The sequence below is a fragment of the Narcine bancroftii genome, chromosome 3, assembly GCF_036971445.1.
Source record: "Narcine bancroftii isolate sNarBan1 chromosome 3, sNarBan1.hap1, whole genome shotgun sequence".
Taxonomy (NCBI): Eukaryota; Metazoa; Chordata; class Chondrichthyes; order Torpediniformes; family Narcinidae; genus Narcine; species Narcine bancroftii.
Genome location: NC_091471.1, coordinates 365,563,165 through 365,583,880, shown reverse-complemented (window position 1 = coordinate 365,583,880; position 20,716 = coordinate 365,563,165). Strand labels below are relative to the sequence as shown.

The following is a 20,716-nucleotide window of genomic DNA, read 5'->3' as shown; positions in this document are numbered from 1 at the left end:
TGGTTGTATACGTACAGTCAGATGATAAAACACTTGAACTTGGTAAAGAGTAACCAATGTTTCAGGCCTGGGTCCATTGTCAGGTTTGTGTATTGAACCCTTTACTTCCTATGGATGCTGTGTGACCTGCTGAATTTCTCAGGCACATTTGTGTTTTGCACTCAAACCCAGCAACTGCAGACTTTCTTGTTTAACAAGATGTAGGGACAGGTTTTGCACTTTCTGCAATTACAGTGGGATGTGCCAAAGGGGGTGGAACAGTGAGTGGAGAGGGAAGAGCAGACTGAGAGACTTTCCCTACAAAAAGAGGATTGTGGTGGAGAGAGGAAATGTGGCTGCCTTAGGGAAGGGTGGGTAAGGGTAGAAGTACGAGAAATAGATATAGTAAGGGCTTCATTACGGGAAATTGACATTTATTAAAGTAGTATACATTCAGAGCAAGCTCTTCAGCGCTTGACGTCCTGCTTTGCGGAAACTGCCAAAATGTTTGGCCTGGAAGTCAGCCTGAAGAAAACTGAGGTCCTCCATCAGCCAGCTCCCCACCATGACTACCAGCCCCCCCACATCTCCATCGGGCACACAAAACTCAAAACGGTCAACCAGTTTACCTATCTCGGCTGCACCATTTCATCAGATGCAAGGATCGACAATGAGATAGACAACAGACTCGCCAAGGCAAATAGCGCCTTTGGAAGACTACACAAAAGAGTCTGGAAAAACAACCAACTGAAAAACCTCACAAAGATAAGCGTATACAGAGCCGTTGTCATACCCACACTCCTGTTCGGCTCCGAATCATGGGTCCTCTACCGGCACCACCTACGGCTCCTAGAACGCTTCCACCAGCGTTGTCTCCGCTCCATCCTCAACATCCATTGGAGCGCTTACACCCCTAACGTCGAAGTACTCGAGATGGCAGAGGTCGACAGCATCGAGTCCACGCTGCTGAAGATCCAGCTGCGCTGGATGGGTCACGTCTCCAGAATGGAGGACCATCGCCTTCCCAAGATCGTGTTATATGGCGAGCTCTCCACTGGCCACCGTGACAGAGGTGCACCAAAGAAAAGGTACAAGGACTGCCTAAAGAAATCTCTTGGTGCCTGCCACATTGACCACCGCCAGTGGGCTGATAACGCCTCAAACCGTGCATCTTGGCGCCTCACAGTTTGGCGGGCAGCAACCTCCTTTGAAGAAGACCGCAGAGCCCACCTCACTGACAAAAGGCAAAGGAGGAAAAACCCAACACCCAACCCCAACCAACCAATTTTCCCTTGCAACCGCTGCAATCGTGTCTGCCTGTCCCGCATCGGACTTGTCAGCCACAAACGAGCCTGCAGCTGACGTGGACTTTTTACCCCCTCCATAAATCTTCGTCCGCGAAGCCAAGCCAAAGAAAATAACTGAGCCCACCTCACTGACAAAAGACAAAGGAGGAAAAACCCAACACCCAACCCCAACCCACCAATTTTCCCCTGCAACCGCTGCAACCGTGTCTGCCTGTCCCGCATCGGACTTGTCAGCCACAAACAAGCCTGCAGCTGACGTGGACATTACCCCTCCATAAATCTTCGTCCGCGAAGCCAAACCAAAGATAATATTTTGGATGTTCTGGAGTGGAAGGCCTCATTCTGGAAATAGATGTGGAGGAGGCAGAGGAATTAGGAGAAAAGAATAATATTCTGAAAAGAGACAGGGTTGGAGGAGATATAACATAGACAGTTGTGAGTGTCAGTGGGTTTGTAATAGATGTCTCTGGATATTTTGCACGGTGTGACCTCTTCTACTTTGGTAAGATCAAACAGAGATTGAGTGACTGCTTTGTCAACACCTGCATTCTGTTTGAGGATGAAATGCCTGGTGCAAACAATTTTAACTCCAACAACTATTCCCACACAAATATATCTTTCCTTGGTCTTATTTATTGTCAGGTTTAAGGCTAGCTGTAAACTTGAGAACAACATATTTTCCTCTTGGATAGCCTTAAACCTTATGACATTTATATCGATTTTTCCAATTTATCTGATCCTCCACCCCATTTGGTTCCACTGTTTCTATCTCTTCTTTACCTACTCCTCACTTACCGCACTTTCTGGTTTCCTTGAGCTCAGAAACAATCGCTTTGACTCACCAAGTTCATACAGATCATCGGGCACCCATTGTACTATGTCCATTTCATTTTTCCTACATTCCTTTAACTTTCCAGATTCTACCATTGAACTGCACACTAGAGCAATTTAGGCTATGATGTTTTTGGAATACAGGAGGAAACTGAAGCATCTGGACGAAATAAGGACAGTCACAGGGAGGAAGTCAAACTCCATACAGAACACACTGGAGATGAGGATTGAACCGATGTCTACTAGTTACTTGTAGCAAGCTCTCCACAATCTAGAAGTTGTGAGGAATACCACTAGTATTTCAGAACTCTTGATTTTACTCTTTTAATTTAAAATTGGAGACAAACAACTGTAATCCTTCTAAATCAAACAGTTTATAAATGAAAAATATGCAGTTGCTTATTCTGTCAATTTAACTCTAGCAGTTAAGAAAATCTTACTTGATGCTGTAAATAAAATTCAGCAAATGCTGCATGGATAGGTTGTTGCATAAGTCTCCATAAGCATGGTGGCTAGTTGGTTAGGGATGCAAAGAACGAATGATGTCATTATTGTAGTATGAATATGTAGTTCGTAAACTGTGTGGTCTTGAAATGGAGGAGCAAGCCTTGTCTCCAAAACTCCATATTAGTTAAAGGTCCTGACCCTGCATGAGGTTTTATCAGGGAGTCTAACTGTGGAGAAGGATGGTCTTGAAGTTGTCCATCTCTCAGTTAAGGCAATGATTATGGCAATTCCAAATTCTGAGCACCAAACTCCTGACAACCTCCTTGACACGTGAGGGCAAAACTGTCCATTCTGTTTTGAAGAACTTTTTTAGCAGAAAATTATAGCCCTCAGTTTGCATTATTTCCTCACAATCACAAACAAATCTGAGGATTCACAATTATTCTGCATATTCTGGGCTTCAGAATATTGACTCTCCCTGAAATGGGTCAAGTCCCAATGTGACATGTTGCAACTCTTTGATGCACATTTTTACATGCTTAATCATTTCAAGGCCACTTGGTCTTGCCTATGACACACATTGCAATGCCATATCTTCCTTAGATTCCTGTTTTATGATGTATTTTCAATCCAATGACATCAGTTCCCCAATTGCTACCATGCTTTTTTGTTCCATTTGTGATACAAAACCAAGCTTAACCTGTTCAGTGCTTATGCCTAATGCAAATAATATTCTTCCTGGTCATGTATTAAACAAAATAGATCTAAAGGTAGACATAATGCAGGATACCAGGTCCTTTTGGTCCACGAGATTGTGCTGCCCAATTACACCCAATTGAACTTCTCCCCCTGTATGTTTTTGAACGGTGGGAGGAAACCAGAGCACCTGGCGGAAACTCAAGCCTGACACGGGAAGAATGTACAAACTCTTTGCCGACAGCGACGGATTTGAACCCGGGTCGCTGGGACTGAAACAGCTTTGAGCTAACACTAGCCATGCTGCTCTTTTGTCAGAAATCTTTTGCCTCTTTGTCAGCTAGTTTTATATTCATCCAAAATTGCAAAGAATGTCAACTTAATAATGATTGATTTCCTCTGGGCTTCACTGAAATTGTGGACATACATTTGATACTTTCTGCAATGTTGTGATGTATATTTTTTCTATCCACCAATTTATTGACGTGTGTCATTTTTCAAAGCAACATTTAAAATTTCAACCTTAAAGTACATCTTAATTATCGATGGCAATATATTTGATGAATGCAATGAGAAAGTTTGTTTTCATTGATATGAAATTCATAATAAAGCCAGGAAGAGGAGAAACAAAGATAAAATGAATGTATTCAGACATCATGAATAAAAGCATAACAGGGAAAAAAAAATCACATAACAGTACTGAGTACAGTGAGGCATACTGATAATCTATTCTATTGCTGCAGACAGAATAAATTGAGCAAACCATTAACTATAAATAGCTTAAACTAAGAAAACAAAAGTACAAATATATTGATTCACAAAAGCAAATATAACAGAAAATTCACAAATAGTCAAGCAGGTTTTTCATCAACCACCAGAAAATATCACAGTTTGTGAACGGCAGAACGCCGATCATAAAATCAGTTCAGAAATTTGGATTCATTGGCAAAATAGAAAGTGGCCATATGCAGAAAAATGAAGCATTTTTCTTCACACAGCCTTTTTACAGGATGATAAAGGTCAGATTTCCAGCAAGAAGCTGAAACACTATCTGTAGGTACATCCCCTCTGATTAAACTTACCAGAAAGACATATCTGTCATTCATTATATAAACATAAGATTGAAGTATATGAAAATTGTTGCTACTTCACAATGTTGATTTCTACAATAATGTATTTTTCTTCATGGTTTTAAATCACAGAATTAAAAATAATATTTCAGAGAATTTAAGAAAATATATAGAAACATTTTTTGTACAAAGCTCACAAATAGTGTCAAAAAAGAACTGACTAATGTTTGCCGTTGACATTTCCTTTGGGCCATAATTTGCATCCAGGGTTTTTTTAAAATTTCTGGTTGGTGTATCTGATTCTACAATGAATGGCCAGAGAAAACAAGCATTCATATTATTCTTTAGGCTAGACTAAACTCAAGAGAATAAAGGTGAGAAAGAAAATACATTTCATTGTTTTTTGTAACAAATATAGATCAAATTTGGAAGAATAAATATTGTAATTATTCTTTATGCATGCAAGATCTTAAGAATAAACACTCTCCAACTTATATACTCAAAGGATGTGATACAGCAGTAATGGCCTGAAAATAACCATGTTCCAATGTTTCAAATGTTATATGAGGGGTGAAACATCTGCTTCTTTCATGAAGGGAGGCCAAATGTTCCACACGGAGATTATAATTTTTATTTTATTTAAAATTTTAATTTTTAAAAAATTTAGACATACAGCAATTTGGCTCACAAGCCCAATTACACCAAATTGACCTACAACCCCAGTACATATTTTGAAGGGTGTGAGGAAACCAGAGTCCCTGAGGAAAATCCACACAGACCTGGGGAGAATGTACAAACCCCTTTCAAACAGCGCAGGATTTGAACCTTTGACCAGATTGCTGGCGCTGTAATGGCATTGCACTGACTGCTACCCTCACTGTGTACAGTACATATAGAGAGAGCAAAGCAATTGTTGAATTGGTACTTCTGTAGTGCATTTATAAAATCAGTTAGAACCTGTCATTCTTGATGGGGTACGAGTATATTGTTTTGGTCAATATAAGCACACACTTGTTGGTAGCCAGGAAGTGTCTAGCGGTTACATGGAAATCCGACTCCCAATTAAATACCACATGATGGAGTATGGAAATGCAGAGTTGCATTCCCCTGGAGAAAATCACATATAATCTAAGGAGGAAATGCGTACATTCGTCAGAGTGGCAACCCTATATGAAATACATTGGCATGCAGATTTGACTCCCCCCTCCCCTTTGAAATATGGCTACTGTAACAATTCGACCAGCGGGGAAATGAGTGGGATTAAGGAAGTAGGACATGGTGCAGACAACGTGCTTTTTTAGTTTTGTCTTTAGTTTTTTTTTATTTCTTACCTTTGTTATTTTCTCACCCTGGTTTTTTTTTTCTGCTAGACTTTTTCCTAGATTTCTGTAGGGGTCGTTGACCCCACCAGTATTTGTATAATTTATATGACTGTATTCTTAGTTGTCACCGCCAGTGGGCTGATCTCGCCTCAAACCGTGCATCTTGGCGCCTCACAGTTCGGCGGGCAGCAACCTCCTTTGAAGAAGACCGCAGAGCCCACCTCACTGACAAAAGGCAAAGGAGGAAAAACCCAACACCCAACCCCAACCCACCAATTTTCCCCTGCAACCGCTGCAACCGTGTCTGCCTGTCCCGCATCGGACTTGTCAGCCACAAACGAGCCTGCAGCTGACGTGGACATTTACCCCCTCCATAAATCTTCGTCCGCGAAGCCAAGCCAAAGAAAGATTCTTAGTTGTATTGGGGCAGGGGAGGGGGAGGGGATAAGTACAAACTCTGTATGCTATACGAGTGTTGAAAGGGATTGTATTGTTTGTTTAAATTTTTTAAGAGCCTATGAAAATCAAAAGTAAAATATTCAAATAAAAATATGCAGATGCATGTGATACCCAATATTCAAAATATCTTGAACCTCAGCAGCAGTAATAATTGGTAGAGGCAGATAGCCTCGCCATTTGGCTCAACAAGCTTTCAGTATCATTTTATTAAATCAACAATTCATGTAACAAATGGAAGATAGGGATCTCTTCTGTAGAACAAATGAATTATTTTACCTTAACAGCCAATGTGTGAAACTGTCAGTATTAACTTCTACAAAGCCTTTGGAAGACATGAGAAATTTGCCCCATAGGTGTTGTATGGAATTAAATATTTATCCCAGAAGTTCTAAATAAGTTTTCCAGCTGATCTTTCCATCTGCTGCCTTTTCTCCTATGAGATTAACAAGTACTATGCCAGATCCTAATATCGAAAATATAAACAGAAAGTGGCGGAAAAACACATTAGGTCAGGCAACATCTGTGTTAAGAGAAAGAGGAGTAATTTTTTGTGAGAATCTTTCTGATGAAATCTTTCAACTGAAATGTTAAAACTGTTTCTCCTCCTTCAGATGCGACCTGCTGAGTATTTCCTGCATTTTCTGGGTTTTTTTTGTGTGATAGATTTCCAGCATCGTAAGTAATTTTTAAAATTTTCTTAATATTTTTAAATGGATGTTCCTAATTAAACAACACAATTATAATTCTTTCACCAAATAATAACTTCAAGGCTATTCTTAATTTGGAATGTGTAAAAACACAAAAGTGCTGGAGAAACCGCTGAGTTGTCTCGCAGCGTCCATAGAAAGTAAAGATACTGTATCTAACCTTTTCAGACCTGAGCCAAAAGGTACGAGCAAAAAGCAGGCAGGCGTCTGAATGAAAAGTCTGGGGGAGGAGGAGGAGTAAATGCCAACAGGAGAAAAAGTGAGAATCGATCAGAGGTGAGGTGCGGGTTTGTAAATCTACAGCTGGAGGAAAGGAGATGGTGGGTCGGGGGGGGTGGGTGGGGGGGAGAGAGTGCAAGAGGAAATGAGACACAGGGATAAGGCAAGAGAAGATTCCCAGTAATGTGGCAGATGGAGTGAAGGTGCTCAGTGAACCCATCTCCCAGTCTGCGTTCAGTCTCCCTAATGTAGAGAAGACCACAATAGAAGCGCCAGATTCAGGAGTTGACCACTGCAGACTTACAAGTGAAGTATTGCTTCACTTGAAACGACTGTTTGAGGCCCCGAATGGTGGCAAGGGAGGAGGTGTGGTTGTAAGTGTAGAATTTCCTGCTGTCACAGGTGTTGCTGCCAAGGGGGCGATTAGTGGGAAGGGAGGAGTTGGTGAGGGAGTCATGGCTGGAGCAATCCCTATGGAAGGTGGAGAAGGGAAGATGTGTCTGGTAGTGAGATCATGAAGTAGATGGCCAAAAAGGCATAGGATGATATGTTAGATGCAGAGACTGGTGAGATGGTAGGTGAGGATAAGGGGAATCCTGTCCTTGCTGCGTGTGGGGGCGTAGACACAGATAAGTGGGTAATGGGGGATATGCAAGTGAGGGCCGAGTTAATGGAGGTAGGTGAAGCCACGTTTTGTGAAGGAGGACATCTCTAATGATCTGGCACGGATCAAAGACAGAGAAATTATGAGAAAGGATTGGAATCCTTACACAGAACAGGGTGTGAAGTGGTGGAGATGAGGTAGCTGTGGGAGTTGGTGGGTTTGTAGATGTCCATCAAGAGTTTGTCTCCCGAGATGGAGACAGAGAGATTGAGAAAGGGGAGAGTGTTGCTAGAGATGGACCAAGTGAATTTGAGGTCGGGGTGAAAAAGGATAAAGTCGACAAGCTCATCATGGTTGCATGAGGCAGCACCAATGAAGCAGAGGAAGAGTTGAGGAGCCTTTCTTATGTAGGCTTGCAGCATGGATTGCTTCACATAGCCAACAAAAATGCAGGCATAGCTGGGGCCCATGTGATATGAAAGTAGTTCAGCTAAATAACCAATACATAATTTGTTATTTGTTTGACTAAGGAAAAAAAACACATACTAAAAGGCAACATTTGTTGACTTGACTCTCTTGAATAGCCAACGTCAACCTTTTTAGGCTATGGCCCCCTTCAGACTCTGTTCAATGTTTATGGGCCCCCTTCCCTGTGAAGTAGTCGTTTTGGTTTATTATGTCCTTCTCTCCTACTGACTACATAAAATATTTATGTTCCATGAGGTGAAAAGAAAACAAGACTTTGACTTAAATGCACCAAGGCCCCCAGGGGGCCCTTGGGGGTCCGTTGAGGATGGTTACTTTGGAAGAAATATACAAAGTAAATTTTTGATATGTATTTTGTCAAACAATTTGAAAATAGCAAATTAATTTGTGTCATATATCCACTATCAATCTGAGCTGTCAACAACTATTAAACAGAATTCTGACATAATTTCCTTGAAGTTTCTCCAAAAGTGGCATTTTTTCTCTGAATACTACTTTCCTTTATGTTTGCATACAATATGGGTTGAGGTGTGCGGTGAGTGGAGAAGGGAATGGTGAAGTAGGGGATGCCAATTTGCATTGTGGACTATCTTCATTTATGGGAATATTTACATTAAAATGGATTTTGTATTTTAATGATGGATGATGCCACCTTTTAACAAGCTGGTGAAAGTGGACTTTAAAAACTATTGTAACATTTATTTATTTGGACCATTCAATCACATCTTTTTTCTCTCTCTTAGTCTCATCTTTTCATGACAACTCTATTTAATTTTATTTTTACTTTATTTTATGTACATGTTTTATATTTCCCTGGCTTTGGACACTAAGTCTGAATGAAGATTCACCAATTGTTTGGAAAATTATTGCTGCCATATCATCTAAAATCAGTGCTGTGCCTCGGATCTCCAATAACCTTAAAATGTGTCAAAAAGCAGAGGATGACAAATGTTATGAAGCTTCACTGCTGATCACAATATTTGGGCTTCTAGTTGAAGAACTTGCTTTGCGATTTTCTCCCATTACAAAGTTTTTCTAGCACCTCAAACCTGCAGAATATCTTATTTGTCTCCCTTTACCTTTCCTGCGCAAATCCATTGAGCTTTTAAAATTTCAGCTCAGCAATATCCAGCTTCAATCTCTTTCACTGTTTCTTTCCTTTCTTTTCAATTCTGTACTGTAGCCCTTCCATTTATTATTGAAAGATGAGAGTGTGTGTGTGGTCAGTCTTTCTTGACCTAAGTGCCATCCTCACAATGTGTGTGTGTGTGTGTGAGTGAGTGAGTGAGTGAGTGAGTGAGTGAGTGTGTGGGTGTGTGAGTGAGTGAGTGTGTGTGTGTGTGTGGGTGTGTGAGTGAGTGAGTGTGTGTGTGTGGGTGTGTGAGTGAGTGAGTGTGTGTGTGTGGGTGTGTGAGTGAGTGAGTGAGTGAATGAGTGTGTGTGTGGGTGTGTGAGTGAGTGAGTGTGTGTGGGTGTGTGAGTGAGTGAGTGTGTGTGTGGGTGTGTGAGTGAGTGAGTGAATGAGTGTGTGTGTGTGTGTGTGTGTGGGTGGGTGTGTGAGTGAGTGTGTGTGGTTGGTCTTTCTTGACCTAAGTGCCATCCTCACAATGTGTGTGTGTGAGTGAGTGAGTGAGTGTGTGTGGGTGTGTGAGTGAGTGAGTGTGTGGGTGTGTGAGTGAGTGTGTGTGTGTGTGTGGGTGTGTGAGTGAGTGAGTGTGTGTGTGGGTGTGTGAGTGAGTGTGTGTGGGTGTGTGAGTGAGTGAGTGTGTGTGTGTGTGGGTGAGTGAGTGAGTGAGTGTGTGTGTGGGTGTGTGAGTGAGTGTGTGTGGGTGTGTGAGTGAGTGTGTGTGTGTGTGTGAGTGAGTGAGTGAGTGAGTGAGTGTGTGGGTGTGTGAGTGAGTGAGTGTGTGTGTGTGGGTGTGTGAGTGAGTGAGTGTGTGGGTGTGTGAGTGAGTGAGTGTGTGTGTGTGTGTGGGTGTGTGAGTGAGTGAGTGTGTGTGTGTGGGTGTGTGAGTGAGTGAGTGAATGAGTGTGTGTGTGTGTGTGTGTGTGTGTGGGTGGGTGTGTGAGTGAGTGTGTGTGGTTGGTCTTTCTTGACCTAAGTGCCATCCTCACAATGTGTGTGTGTGAGTGAGTGAGTGAGTGTGTGTGGGTGTGTGAGTGAGTGAGTGTGTGGGTGTGTGAGTGAGTGTGTGTGTGTGTGTGGGTGTGTGAGTGAGTGAGTGTGTGTGTGGGTGTGTGAGTGAGTGTGTGTGGGTGTGTGAGTGAGTGAGTGTGTGTGTGTGTGGGTGAGTGAGTGAGTGAGTGAATGAGTGTGTGTGTGTGGGTGTGTGAGTGAGTGTGTGTGTGTGTGGGTGTGTGAGTGAGTGAGTGTGTGTGTGTGGGTGTGTGAGTGAGTGAGTGTGTGTGTGTGGGTGTGTGAGTGAGTGAGTGAGTGTGTGGGTGTGTGAGTGAGTGAGTGAGTGAATGAGTGTGTGTGTGTGTGTGTGTGGGTGTGTGAGTGAGTGTGTGTGTGTCGGTGTGTGTGTCGGTGTGTGAGTGAGTGAGTGTGTGTGTGTGGGTGTGAGTGAGTGAGTGTGTGTGTGTGTGTGGGTGTGTGAGTGAGTGAGTGTGTGTGTGGGTGTGTGTGTGAGTGAGTGAGTGAGTGTGTGTGGGTGTGTGAGTGAGTGAGTGAGTGTGTGTGTGGGTGTGTGAGTGAGTGTGTGTGGGTGTGTGAGTGAGTGTGTGTGTGTGTGGGTGTGTGAGTGAGTGAGTGAATGAGTGTGTGTGTGTGGGTGTGTGTGTGTGTGGGTGTGAGTGAGTGAGTGAGTGTGGGTGTGTGAGTGAGAGTGTGTGTGTGTGGGTGTGAGTGAGTGTGTGTGTGTGGGTGTGTGAGTGAGTGACTGTGTGTGTGTGGGTGTGTGAGTGAGTGAGTGTGTGTGGGTGTGTGAGTGAGTGAATGAGTGTGTGTGTGTGTGGGTGTGTGAGTGAGTGAGAGTGTGTGTGTGGGTGTGAGTGAGTGAGTGTGTGGGTGTGTGAGTGAGTGAGTGTGTGTGGGTGTGTGAGTGAGTGAGTGTGTGTGTGGGTGTGTGAGTGAGTGTGTGTGGGTGTGTGAGTGAGTGAGTGTGTGTGTGTGGGTGTGTGAGTGAGTGAGTGAGTGAATGTGTGTGTGTGTGTGGGTGTTTGAGTGAGTGAGTGTGTGTGTGGGTGTGTGAGTGAGTGAGTGAGTGAATGAGTGTGTGTGTGTGTGGGTGTGTGTGTGTGGGTGTGAGTGAGTGAGTGTGGGTGTGTGAGTGAGAGTGTGTGTGTGTGGGTGTGTGAGTGAGTGAGTGTGTGTGGGTGTGTGAGTGAGTGAATGAGTGTGTGTGTGTGTGGGTGTGTGAGTGAGTGAGAGTGTGTGTGTGGGTGTGAGTGAGTGAGTGTGTGTGTGTGTGGGTGTGTGAGTGAGTGAGTGTGTGTGGGTGTGTGAGTGAGTGAGTGTGTGTGTGGGTGTGTGAGTGAGTGTGTGTGGGTGTGTGAGTGAGTGTGTGTGTGTGTGTGGGTATGTGAGTGAGTGAGTGAGTGAATGAGTGTGTGTGTGTGGGTGTGTGAGTGAGTGAGTGTGTGTGTGTGTGGGTGTGTGAGTGAGTGAATGAGTGTGTGTGTGGGTGTGTGTGTGTGTGGGTGTGTGAGTGAGTGCGTGTGTGAGTGAGTGTGTGTGTGTGGGTGTGTGAGTGAGTGTGTGTGTGTGTGGGTGTGTGAGTGAGTGAGTGTGTGTGTGGGTGTGTGAGTGAGTGTGTGTGGGTGTGTGAGTGTGTGTGTGGGTGTGTGAGTGAGTGAGTGAATGAGTGTGTGTGGGTGTGTGAGTGAGTGTGTGTGGGTGTGTGAGTGTGTGTGTGGGTGTGTGAGTGAGTGAGTGTGTGTGTGTGGGTGTGTGAGTGAGTGAGTGTGTGTGGGTGTGTGAGTGAGTGAGTGAGTGAATGAGTGTGTGTGTGTGTGTGGGTGTGTGAGTGAGTGAGAGTGTGTGTGGGTGTGTGAGTGAGTGAGTGTGTGTGTGTGTGGGTGTGTGAGTGAGTGAGTGTGTGTGGGTGTGTGAGTGAGTGAGTGTGTGGGTGTGTGAGTGAGTGTGTGTGGGTGTGTGAGTGAGTGAGTGTGTGTGTGTGTGTGGGTGTGTGAATGAGTGTGTGTGTGTGGGTGTGTGAGTGAGTGTGTGTGGGTGTGTGAGTGTGTGTGTGGGTGTGTGAGTGAGTGAATGAGTGTGTGTGTGTGTGGGTGTGTGAGTGAGTGTGTGTGGGTGTGTGAGTGTGTGTGTGAGTGAGTGAGTGAGTGAATAAGTGTGTGTGTGTGGGTGTGTGAGTGAGTGTGTGTGTGTGTGTGGGTGTGTGAGTGAGTGAGTGAATGAGTGTGTGTGTGTGGGTGTGTGTGTGTGTGGGTGTGAGTGAGTGAGTGAGTGTGGGTGTGTGAGTGAGAGTGTGTGTGTGTGGGTGTGAGTGAGTGTGTGTGTGTGGGTGTGTGAGTGAGTGACTGTGTGTGTGTGGGTGTGTGAGTGAGTGAGTGTGTGTGGGTGTGTGAGTGAGTGAATGAGTGTGTGTGTGTGTGGGTGTGTGAGTGAGTGAGAGTGTGTGTGTGGGTGTGAGTGAGTGAGTGTGTGGGTGTGTGAGTGAGTGAGTGTGTGTGGGTGTGTGAGTGAGTGAGTGTGTGTGTGGGTGTGTGAGTGAGTGTGTGTGGGTGTGTGAGTGAGTGAGTGTGTGTGTGTGGGTGTGTGAGTGAGTGAGTGAGTGAATGTGTGTGTGTGGGTGTTTGAGTGAGTGAGTGTGTGTGTGGGTGTGTGAGTGAGTGAGTGAGTGAATGAGTGTGTGTGTGTGTGGGTGTGTGTGTGTGGGTGTGAGTGAGTGAGTGTGGGTGTGTGAGTGAGAGTGTGTGTGTGTGGGTGTGAGTGAGTGAGTGTGTGTGTGTGGGTGTGTGAGTGAGTGGGTGTGTGTGTGGGTGTGTGTGTGTGTTGTGTGTGTGGGAGTGAGTGGGTGTGTGGGTGTGTGAGTGGTGTGGTGTGTGTGTGTGGGGTGTGTGGTGGTGAGGTGTGTGTGTGGGTGGGTGTGGTGGGGTGTGTGTGGGTGTGTGGTGGTGAGTGTGTGTGGGGTGTGTGGTGGTGGTGTGTGTGGGGTGTGGTGGTGTGTGTGGGTGTGTGGTGAGTGGTGTGTGTGTGTGGGTGTGGGGTGGTGTGTGTGTGTGGTGTGTGGTGGTGGTGTGTGTGGTGGTGGGGTGGTGTGTGTGGGTGTGTGGTGGGGGTGTGTGTGTGGGTGTGGGTGAGTGGTGTGTGGTGGGTGTGTGTGGGTGTGTGAGTGAGTGTGTGTGTGTGGGTGTGTGAGTGGGTGTGTGTGGGTGTGTGGTGGGTGGTGGTGGTGGTGTGTGTGTGGGTGTGTGAGGGTGTGTGTGTGGGTGGTGTGTGGTGAGTGGTGTGGTGTGTGGGTGTGGTGTGTGGTGGTGTGTGTGGGTGTGTGAGTGAGTGGTGGTGTGTGTGTGTGGGTGTGTGAGTGGTGTGTGTGTGTGTGGGTGTGTGGTGATGGGTGTGTGTGTGGGTGTGTGAGTGAGTGGTGTGTGTGGGTGTGTGGTGGTGGTGGTGTGTGTGGTGTGTGGGTGTGTGGGTGTGTGAGTGGTGGGGTGTGTGTGTGGGGTGGGGTGGTGTGGTGTGTGTGTGGGTGTGTGAGTGAGTGAGTGTGTGTGGGTGTGTGAGTGAGTGTGTGTGTGTGGGTGTGTGAGTGAGTGTGTGTGTGTGTGGGTGTGTGAGTGAGTGAGTGTGTGTGGGTGTGTGAGTGAGTGTGTGTGTGTGTGTGTGGGTGTGTGAGTGAGTGAGTGAGTGAATGAGTGTGTGTGTGTGGGTGTGTGAGTGAGTGAGTGTGTGTGTGTGGGTGTGTGAGTGAGTGAGTGTGTGTGTGTGTTGGTGTGTGAGTGAGTGTGTGTGGGTGTGTGAGTGAGTGAGTGTGTGTGTGGGTGTGTGAGTGAGTGTGTGTGGTTGGTCTTTCTTGACCCAAGTGCCATCCTAACAAAATCATTAGTGACTTTGAAAAATTAACAACAATCTCAATAATCCTCACATATATTTAAAGAACATATTGTTCTAGAGTGAAACGAGCGTCAGAGCCAATCATCAACACCAATGCTACTTTTCTTCATATCCACATCCCATCCTCCTCAATTCTCCTGCCACCCAACTACAAATATGGCAACAAATACTAGCCAATTAATGTACTAACCAACATGTCTTTGGCAAGTGTGAGAAAACTCAAACTCCAGAGCACATTCATGTGGTCAGAGGGAGAATGTGCAAAGTCCACAGCGACACCACCAAAGGTCAAGCTCAAAGCTAGGAGCCTGGAACTGTGAGGGAGCAGCACTAATTTATCATGATACGATGTAACTTACTGTATCTTAAAATTTTGTGAAATATCTAGGCTTTTAGTCTTAATGGCTATTTTCAGATTGAACATTGTGTCATGTCCATTAAAATATAATGAATCGATGAATATTTTCAGCTTTAGTTCATTGAATAGTATTAAGTTTGAAAGTTATGAGTTCAAGGCCCACTCCAATGACATCAACTAATGCAGAGGCTCTTCTGCACTTTTGAATGAGCCCTGTTTTGTGAAAGATCTTTTGAAAAAAATTTAATTTAAATTTAGACATACAGCACGGTAACAGGCCATTTCAGCCCACAAGTCTGTGCCACCCAAATGACACCCCATTAATCTACACCCCCCAGTACGTTTTGAATGATGGGAGGAAACTGGAGCCCCTGGAGGATACCCATACATACACAGGGAGAACCTATAAACTCCGTACAGACAGCACGGGATTCGAACCCAGGTCCAGTCCCAATTGCTGGCACTGTAAAGGCATTGCGCTAACTATTATGCCAAGGTATGAAACTGATGATGGCATTTAATTCTGATGATTGGGTCAATAATTATCTACCAAACATTATCCAGTTACTCCTACTGGATTGGTTTCTTTGGGCATTTCCCCATGTTTCAATCGGCTACTACATTTTCTACAAAACCACAGTAACCACATTTCAAAACTATTTATTGACTGTAAAGAAATGCAGTATGTTTAAAATGCAATCTTTTCCTCTCTTTTCTCCATGCGGCTATAGTCTGACATCACCACAAAGACTAGCCCTGGAATAAATTCCTGACACTTCTGTAAAATGACCAGCTTTGCCATTAACTTTGAATCTTGGTGATTTAAATATTATTACTTCAATTTGAGTGCTAACAGTAGCTTTTCACAAGAGATCTGCAGTATCAATTCCATGCCTGGTAACTTTATTCTACAATGCAGTAAAGCAAACAGGAACAGAAAATATCTTTGCATTTTGCAGTAAGATGACCTTGCTGTTCATTATACAGTGTATATTCGAATTGTTTTATTGATTTGTCTTCAGAAGGAAGGAATGGTCACTTTGTACCAGGATCACGTCAAATGTTTTCCATATGAGAATATTTAAACCATCAATCTGTTTTTGCTGTTTTTCTTTAATAATAAACATCAATTTGATACAAATGACTATGTTCTGACCTGAAGATTGCAATTCCCCCTCAGGTCACAAAATACCATGCAAGAGAATATTCTCTTGGTATTTAATGATAATATATCTGATATTACAAATCAACTTCAATTTGAATCTGGAAGTGAAAAGTCAGTTGCCTTTGTGACATTAATCTTGCTTACAAAATAAATACTATGCAAGATAGCCAATATTGTCATTCTAAATTGCTGTATCGTATTTTTCACAAAAGCCTGAGAAGTGAAAACATGATAAAATCAAACAAATTTTCAAGAAATTTTCAAGCAAAAGGTCAGAATATTATCGGGTCACAATACATCAACATTTTGAAAGTTCAATGTGGTTTTTTTTATATCCTGGGGGTTCCTCTACTGAATGAACTGCTTTGTATTGAAATTGATATGAATGGTCATTGCCAATGGCTTCTATAATTACGGTTCCATGGTTACAAGAATGACCCACATCATTCCTATTTTGTTGCTCATGACTCGAACAATATTCCCTTGAGAGTAAATGTTCTTTATGACAATGGCACTGCCCCTATAGTTTGTAACTTTACCTTTCTTTACAGTTTATTCAGTGGCCCTACATGGTATTGTCTTTCTTTAAAGCAGGAGCAAAGTAACTATACAGAAGAAATCAAGATGAAAGGAAAAACCAGTTGAATCCTTACAAAGAAGTGGACTTGGCATGAGACTGATTACAGCATTATAAAACATGTGTCTAAACTATTTTTGAATTTTACTAGCATAATAAGAGAGATTTGTCATTAACTCGTTTGAATTTAATCATATTTGCAACCATTTCCCAATATTTAAGGAGGGAAGAATTTGAAGATAAAAGTCCACTAGCTAAGACCAAGTCTGTGACTAATGCTATTGGAATTAAAATACTTTATTCTGCTAACAGATATCATTGTGAGAGAAAATCTACTGACAACCTTCACCTATTAGTTTCTACAGGTAAGACAGATATTTCACCTTTAAACTTAAAGACAAAAGTCATTTTTGAGGGAAAACTTACTGCATTTTATAAATCTATCTTAAAAACCCACAATGACTGACTTTACAAACGCATGGCTAATAATGTCATGATTCATGCAAACATTCTTTTGTTTCTGTGAAGTACGTCCACAAGTTAACAGACAAAGGAAAGGCAGAATTATTTCCAGATCTTCAGATGTGAATCTGAAGATTTGTTCAAAGAAATCTTTTTAAGAACAATGATAAAATGATTAACATTATAGTGTTAGAAAGCGCAGATAACTAGCTTATTGGGGACTCACATTGTAGCAGTCATGCAGCAGTAATGAAGTAAAAACTCACCAATCAGAATAGTTGAAAACAACCAAGGTAGCAACTAAATCCAACTGGTCAGTTTTGTATAAAATGGGTCCACTGAAATGAACAATAGCCTCTAGATTTTTTGACTTGGTAATTGGCTACTATACATCAGGTTATGTTTATATCTCATATGTATAATCATACATGAGATTGCTATACTTTTCAACCAAACAGAATCTAAGCCCATTGGGGTAGCACGCGTAGTTCTGCGGGTAACTGTCTGGTCCTCCACTTCATTTGCAATTGCTCGAGAACTCTTTCTCCTTGGGCCATGCCCTGGATGCTCGTGTGAAGGTTCATTTCAATTGTATTTCTCCAAATAAAATCTGTGCAAGGCTGCAAACAGCATATTACTGATTGTCTTCCACACAATAACACTTCAAAACTAACAAAGAACAACTTCTTGCATTGTTAAACAAAAGAAGAAAATCCTGCTAGTGGTGTTCTAGATCCTGGAGCAAGGCTGCTAGCAGGTCGATACAGGGTACCTGGCTGACTGCTACTATTAGATGGATTTTGAGGAGTAGGTGTGAGGCTTCTCTTAGCTCGGTAGAGGCTGCCTTGTTGAGTAACTTGAATGCTGTTGGTTGAATCTGTAGCAGGTTGGTGGCTGTGAGCTGCATCACCTAACTCACTCTCTGTGTAACTGTAGGCCTGAATTCTTGAGATGCCTTTCTGCTGCCTTCTCCACGAGTTGTAATACGTAGGATCACTTATATAGTGATTAACAAAAGAATGCGTCTTAGGTCTGTTCTGATCGACTTCACAATCACTGTCACTTCCCTGTTGAGGAAAGAAAATAAGGGACAAAAAGTTATTGCTTTAAAAACTCACTACTATTTTAGAAAGTTTTGCTCTTGTTAGAAGCCATCACATTTAAATTGTATCAGAGCAAACAACATAAAGAAAATATTTGGTAGCCATAATAAATTTCATGCTATGTTTCTGAGAGTGGTAGGTTTTTGACTCTGTTCTGGAACAAGAAAACTAGTGATGTATTGCCATCATTTGTCTAAAATGTTCTTGTGATGGGTAAACTGCACACCTTCACCAACTATTTGCAAAATTCCCTTCTCCATATTCCAGTTTTCCTGGACATATCAAAACAGCAAGATAGGACTTAGAACTAACCTAATCTTTATATATCATTTGTTACAATTTTGCAATCCTGCTAACAGATTCTTCATTTGATTTAATAAAGGAAAACAAATAAGATTTCAAAATAAGGTATTTTGGAAAAGTAATTGCTTTGTTCAGTGCAGAAATGAAAGAAAACAGTAAATGATATCTCTGAAGAGCCAACAGGGGAAACTGGTACAAACACGTATGTAATGCGCGTCGAAAGAACCAAAGACATGTTGATCCAAACCAAGGCTTTTATTAACTAAAAGACTGGAGCATATCACAAGTAGGTCGACCAGTCCCGAATGACCTGGTCTGGCTAGGAGCAATCCTTTAAGACCTGCCAATAGGTGTGGCTACACTCTCAGTCAATCACAATCATCCTACACTACAATCTGTACATATACACATTGGTGATAGAATCTGTTCTATCACATTCACCCCTTCTTTGAGAACCAACCCCAGGGTGGATGGAAGTTAGGGGCTATACTGGTCAGGGGGCCTGACCATCTGTCGTGACCGCCGTGGCTCCGGGATTGGGGTCGCTGGAGTAGTGTCACCGGGTGCGGCCACTGCTTCGTTCAATTCCCCAATGGCATTGTCGACAGACTGGCCTGAGCTGGTGGGGTGGTGCTGCTCCCTCTGTTCAAGCACATGACCTGGGGGGAGAAGGAATAGGGGGAGGTTGGGTTAAAGGCACTACTGCACCTGATCTGGCTTGGGCTAGGTCCCTTACCAAGACTGTGTCCTCCCATCCGTCCGGGTACTCAACGTAGGCATATTGCGGGTTCGCATGGAGCAGAGTCACTCGGTCAACCAAGGGGTTGTTCTTAGAGTACCGGACGTGGCGTCGTAAAAGGACTGGACCGGGAACCGTGAGCCATGCCGGTATGGTTACACCCGACTCAGATTTCCTCGGGAAAGAGAACATCCTTTCATGGGGGGTGGCATTGGTCACGGTGCATAGGAGGGAGCGGATGGAGAGTAGGGCACTAGTGAGCACATCCTGCCAGCTAGAGGTGGACCAGAGGGCAAGCGTAACCGCTTTCCAGACGGTGAATCATGGGGCATTTTTTCATGAAACTGGAATTATTCCGAAAAAATTTAGCATATTTACCTCTGGTGTGTCCCAATGTGTTCATTTACACAGGGCACTTTTACACAGTTTTCCTGTGTTGCAGTTTGTCAGAGGAGGAATTCATTAGGCCTGTTTCTTATGGAGTGGCTGCGGTCATTTTATACTGCAGCCACTCCATAAAAATGTGTAGGGGTATGAGTGGAAAAATAATGGGATGGAATTTGCATTAAAAATTCCGACCAACATTTTTACACTGCCACCAGAGCAGAAATTTTCCTGAAATTTTCTGCTGTTCAGTGGCTGTGTAAAAGAGCTTATGGCTGATGTTTTCCCTGTCAACCCCATTCTCCTGCCATCTCCCATAACCTTTGATATCCTTTCTACCCAATAATCTATCAAATTCTGCTTTAAATGCACCCAATGACTTGGCCTACAAGCTGTTTGTGGCAATGAATTCCATAGACTTACCATCCTCTGGTTAAAGAACTTCCTCCTCATCACTGTTTTAAAGGGACATCCTTTTATTCCTAAAGGTTGTCATAGCGGAAGGGTGATAGTGGGGTTGAGCTCCCACTGCTACACAAATGCTCTTCATGGCGGGCGTCTCAAACATCCTCTGACAACCAACTCCTAGCCTTCATGTGTGGCATAGTTCTTAGGTCTGGTAGAGCTGTTCTAACTGACAGGAAAAGGGGCAAAGGCAGGCAACTGGCACCTTGAAACCAGTTGCTCTGGGCAGATGAGGCTCATTATCCACAGATGGTATCTCATCTAGGAGAGGGAACAATTTCAAACCTCTGCTGCCTTTTGACTAGGAAGTGGGGAGGGTAGGGGAGTGGGGGGAGAGTCCCTCTGGATGGGCAACAAATAGATCTCCATATCAACTCTGTCCTGGCTTGCACCATGGAGAGGCCACGCCAGCTTCATTTTAAGCACAGTACTCATGGTCGACCATGACTGACGGAGGCCACAGTCACAAGCCTTCTGTTCCTAGAACCTCCCACGAATGGAAACATCCATTCCGCATCTTCACATCCACTCTCTCTAGCCCTTCAATATTTAATAGCTTTAATGAGATCCACCACCCCCATCCTTCTAAACTCTAGTGAGTACAGGCCTAGAGCCAAATACTTCTCATAGGTTCATCGTCTCCTCCCCGGAATCATTCCATAAACCTCCTCTGGACCTACTACAAAATCAGCACATCTTTTCTGAGGTATGAGGATCAAAACTACTCTCAAAATTGTCTGGCTGACACCTTATAAAAGCTCAGAATTATATCCTGTTTCTATATTCTAGTCCTCTCGAAATGAATGGTAACATTGCATTTGGCTTCTGTGATATCAATTCAACCTACAAGTTAACCTCTAGGGAATCCCGAACAGAACATTAAATTTTTAAAAGAGGAGGTCTTAAATAACTGTCGGTGAAGGTGTCATTCTCACAAAATCAATTTCTATTGAAAATTAATGATTCTAGCTTGACTCAATGGTCTTGCCTTTCTATTCGGTCATAATTTCATAC

At 43.4% G+C, this 20,716-nt stretch overlaps 1 protein-coding gene and 1 long non-coding RNA gene across 4 annotated transcripts in view; one reads left to right on the top strand and one right to left on the bottom strand.

The window, feature by feature from the left end:
• The window catches only part of LOC138759552 (uncharacterized), a 67,600-nt gene that overhangs the window by 10,844 nt on the left and 36,040 nt on the right, over positions 1–20,716 (top strand). For both annotated transcript variants that reach the window (XR_011354921.1, XR_011354920.1), the window contains exons 2-3: positions 6,723–6,786; positions 16,559–16,611. This is a non-coding gene — a long non-coding RNA (uncharacterized lncRNA). The remainder of the gene's footprint in view (positions 1–6,722; positions 6,787–16,558; positions 16,612–20,716) is intronic.
• The window catches only part of sdk2b (sidekick cell adhesion molecule 2b), a 662,520-nt gene continuing 657,403 nt past the window's right edge, over positions 15,600–20,716 (bottom strand). For both annotated transcript variants that reach the window (XM_069930148.1, XM_069930147.1), the window contains one exon: positions 15,600–17,775. In XM_069930148.1, coding sequence (XP_069786249.1) covers positions 17,404–17,775 — 372 coding nt within the window. In that variant the 3' untranslated portion in view covers positions 15,600–17,403. The remainder of the gene's footprint in view (positions 17,776–20,716) is intronic.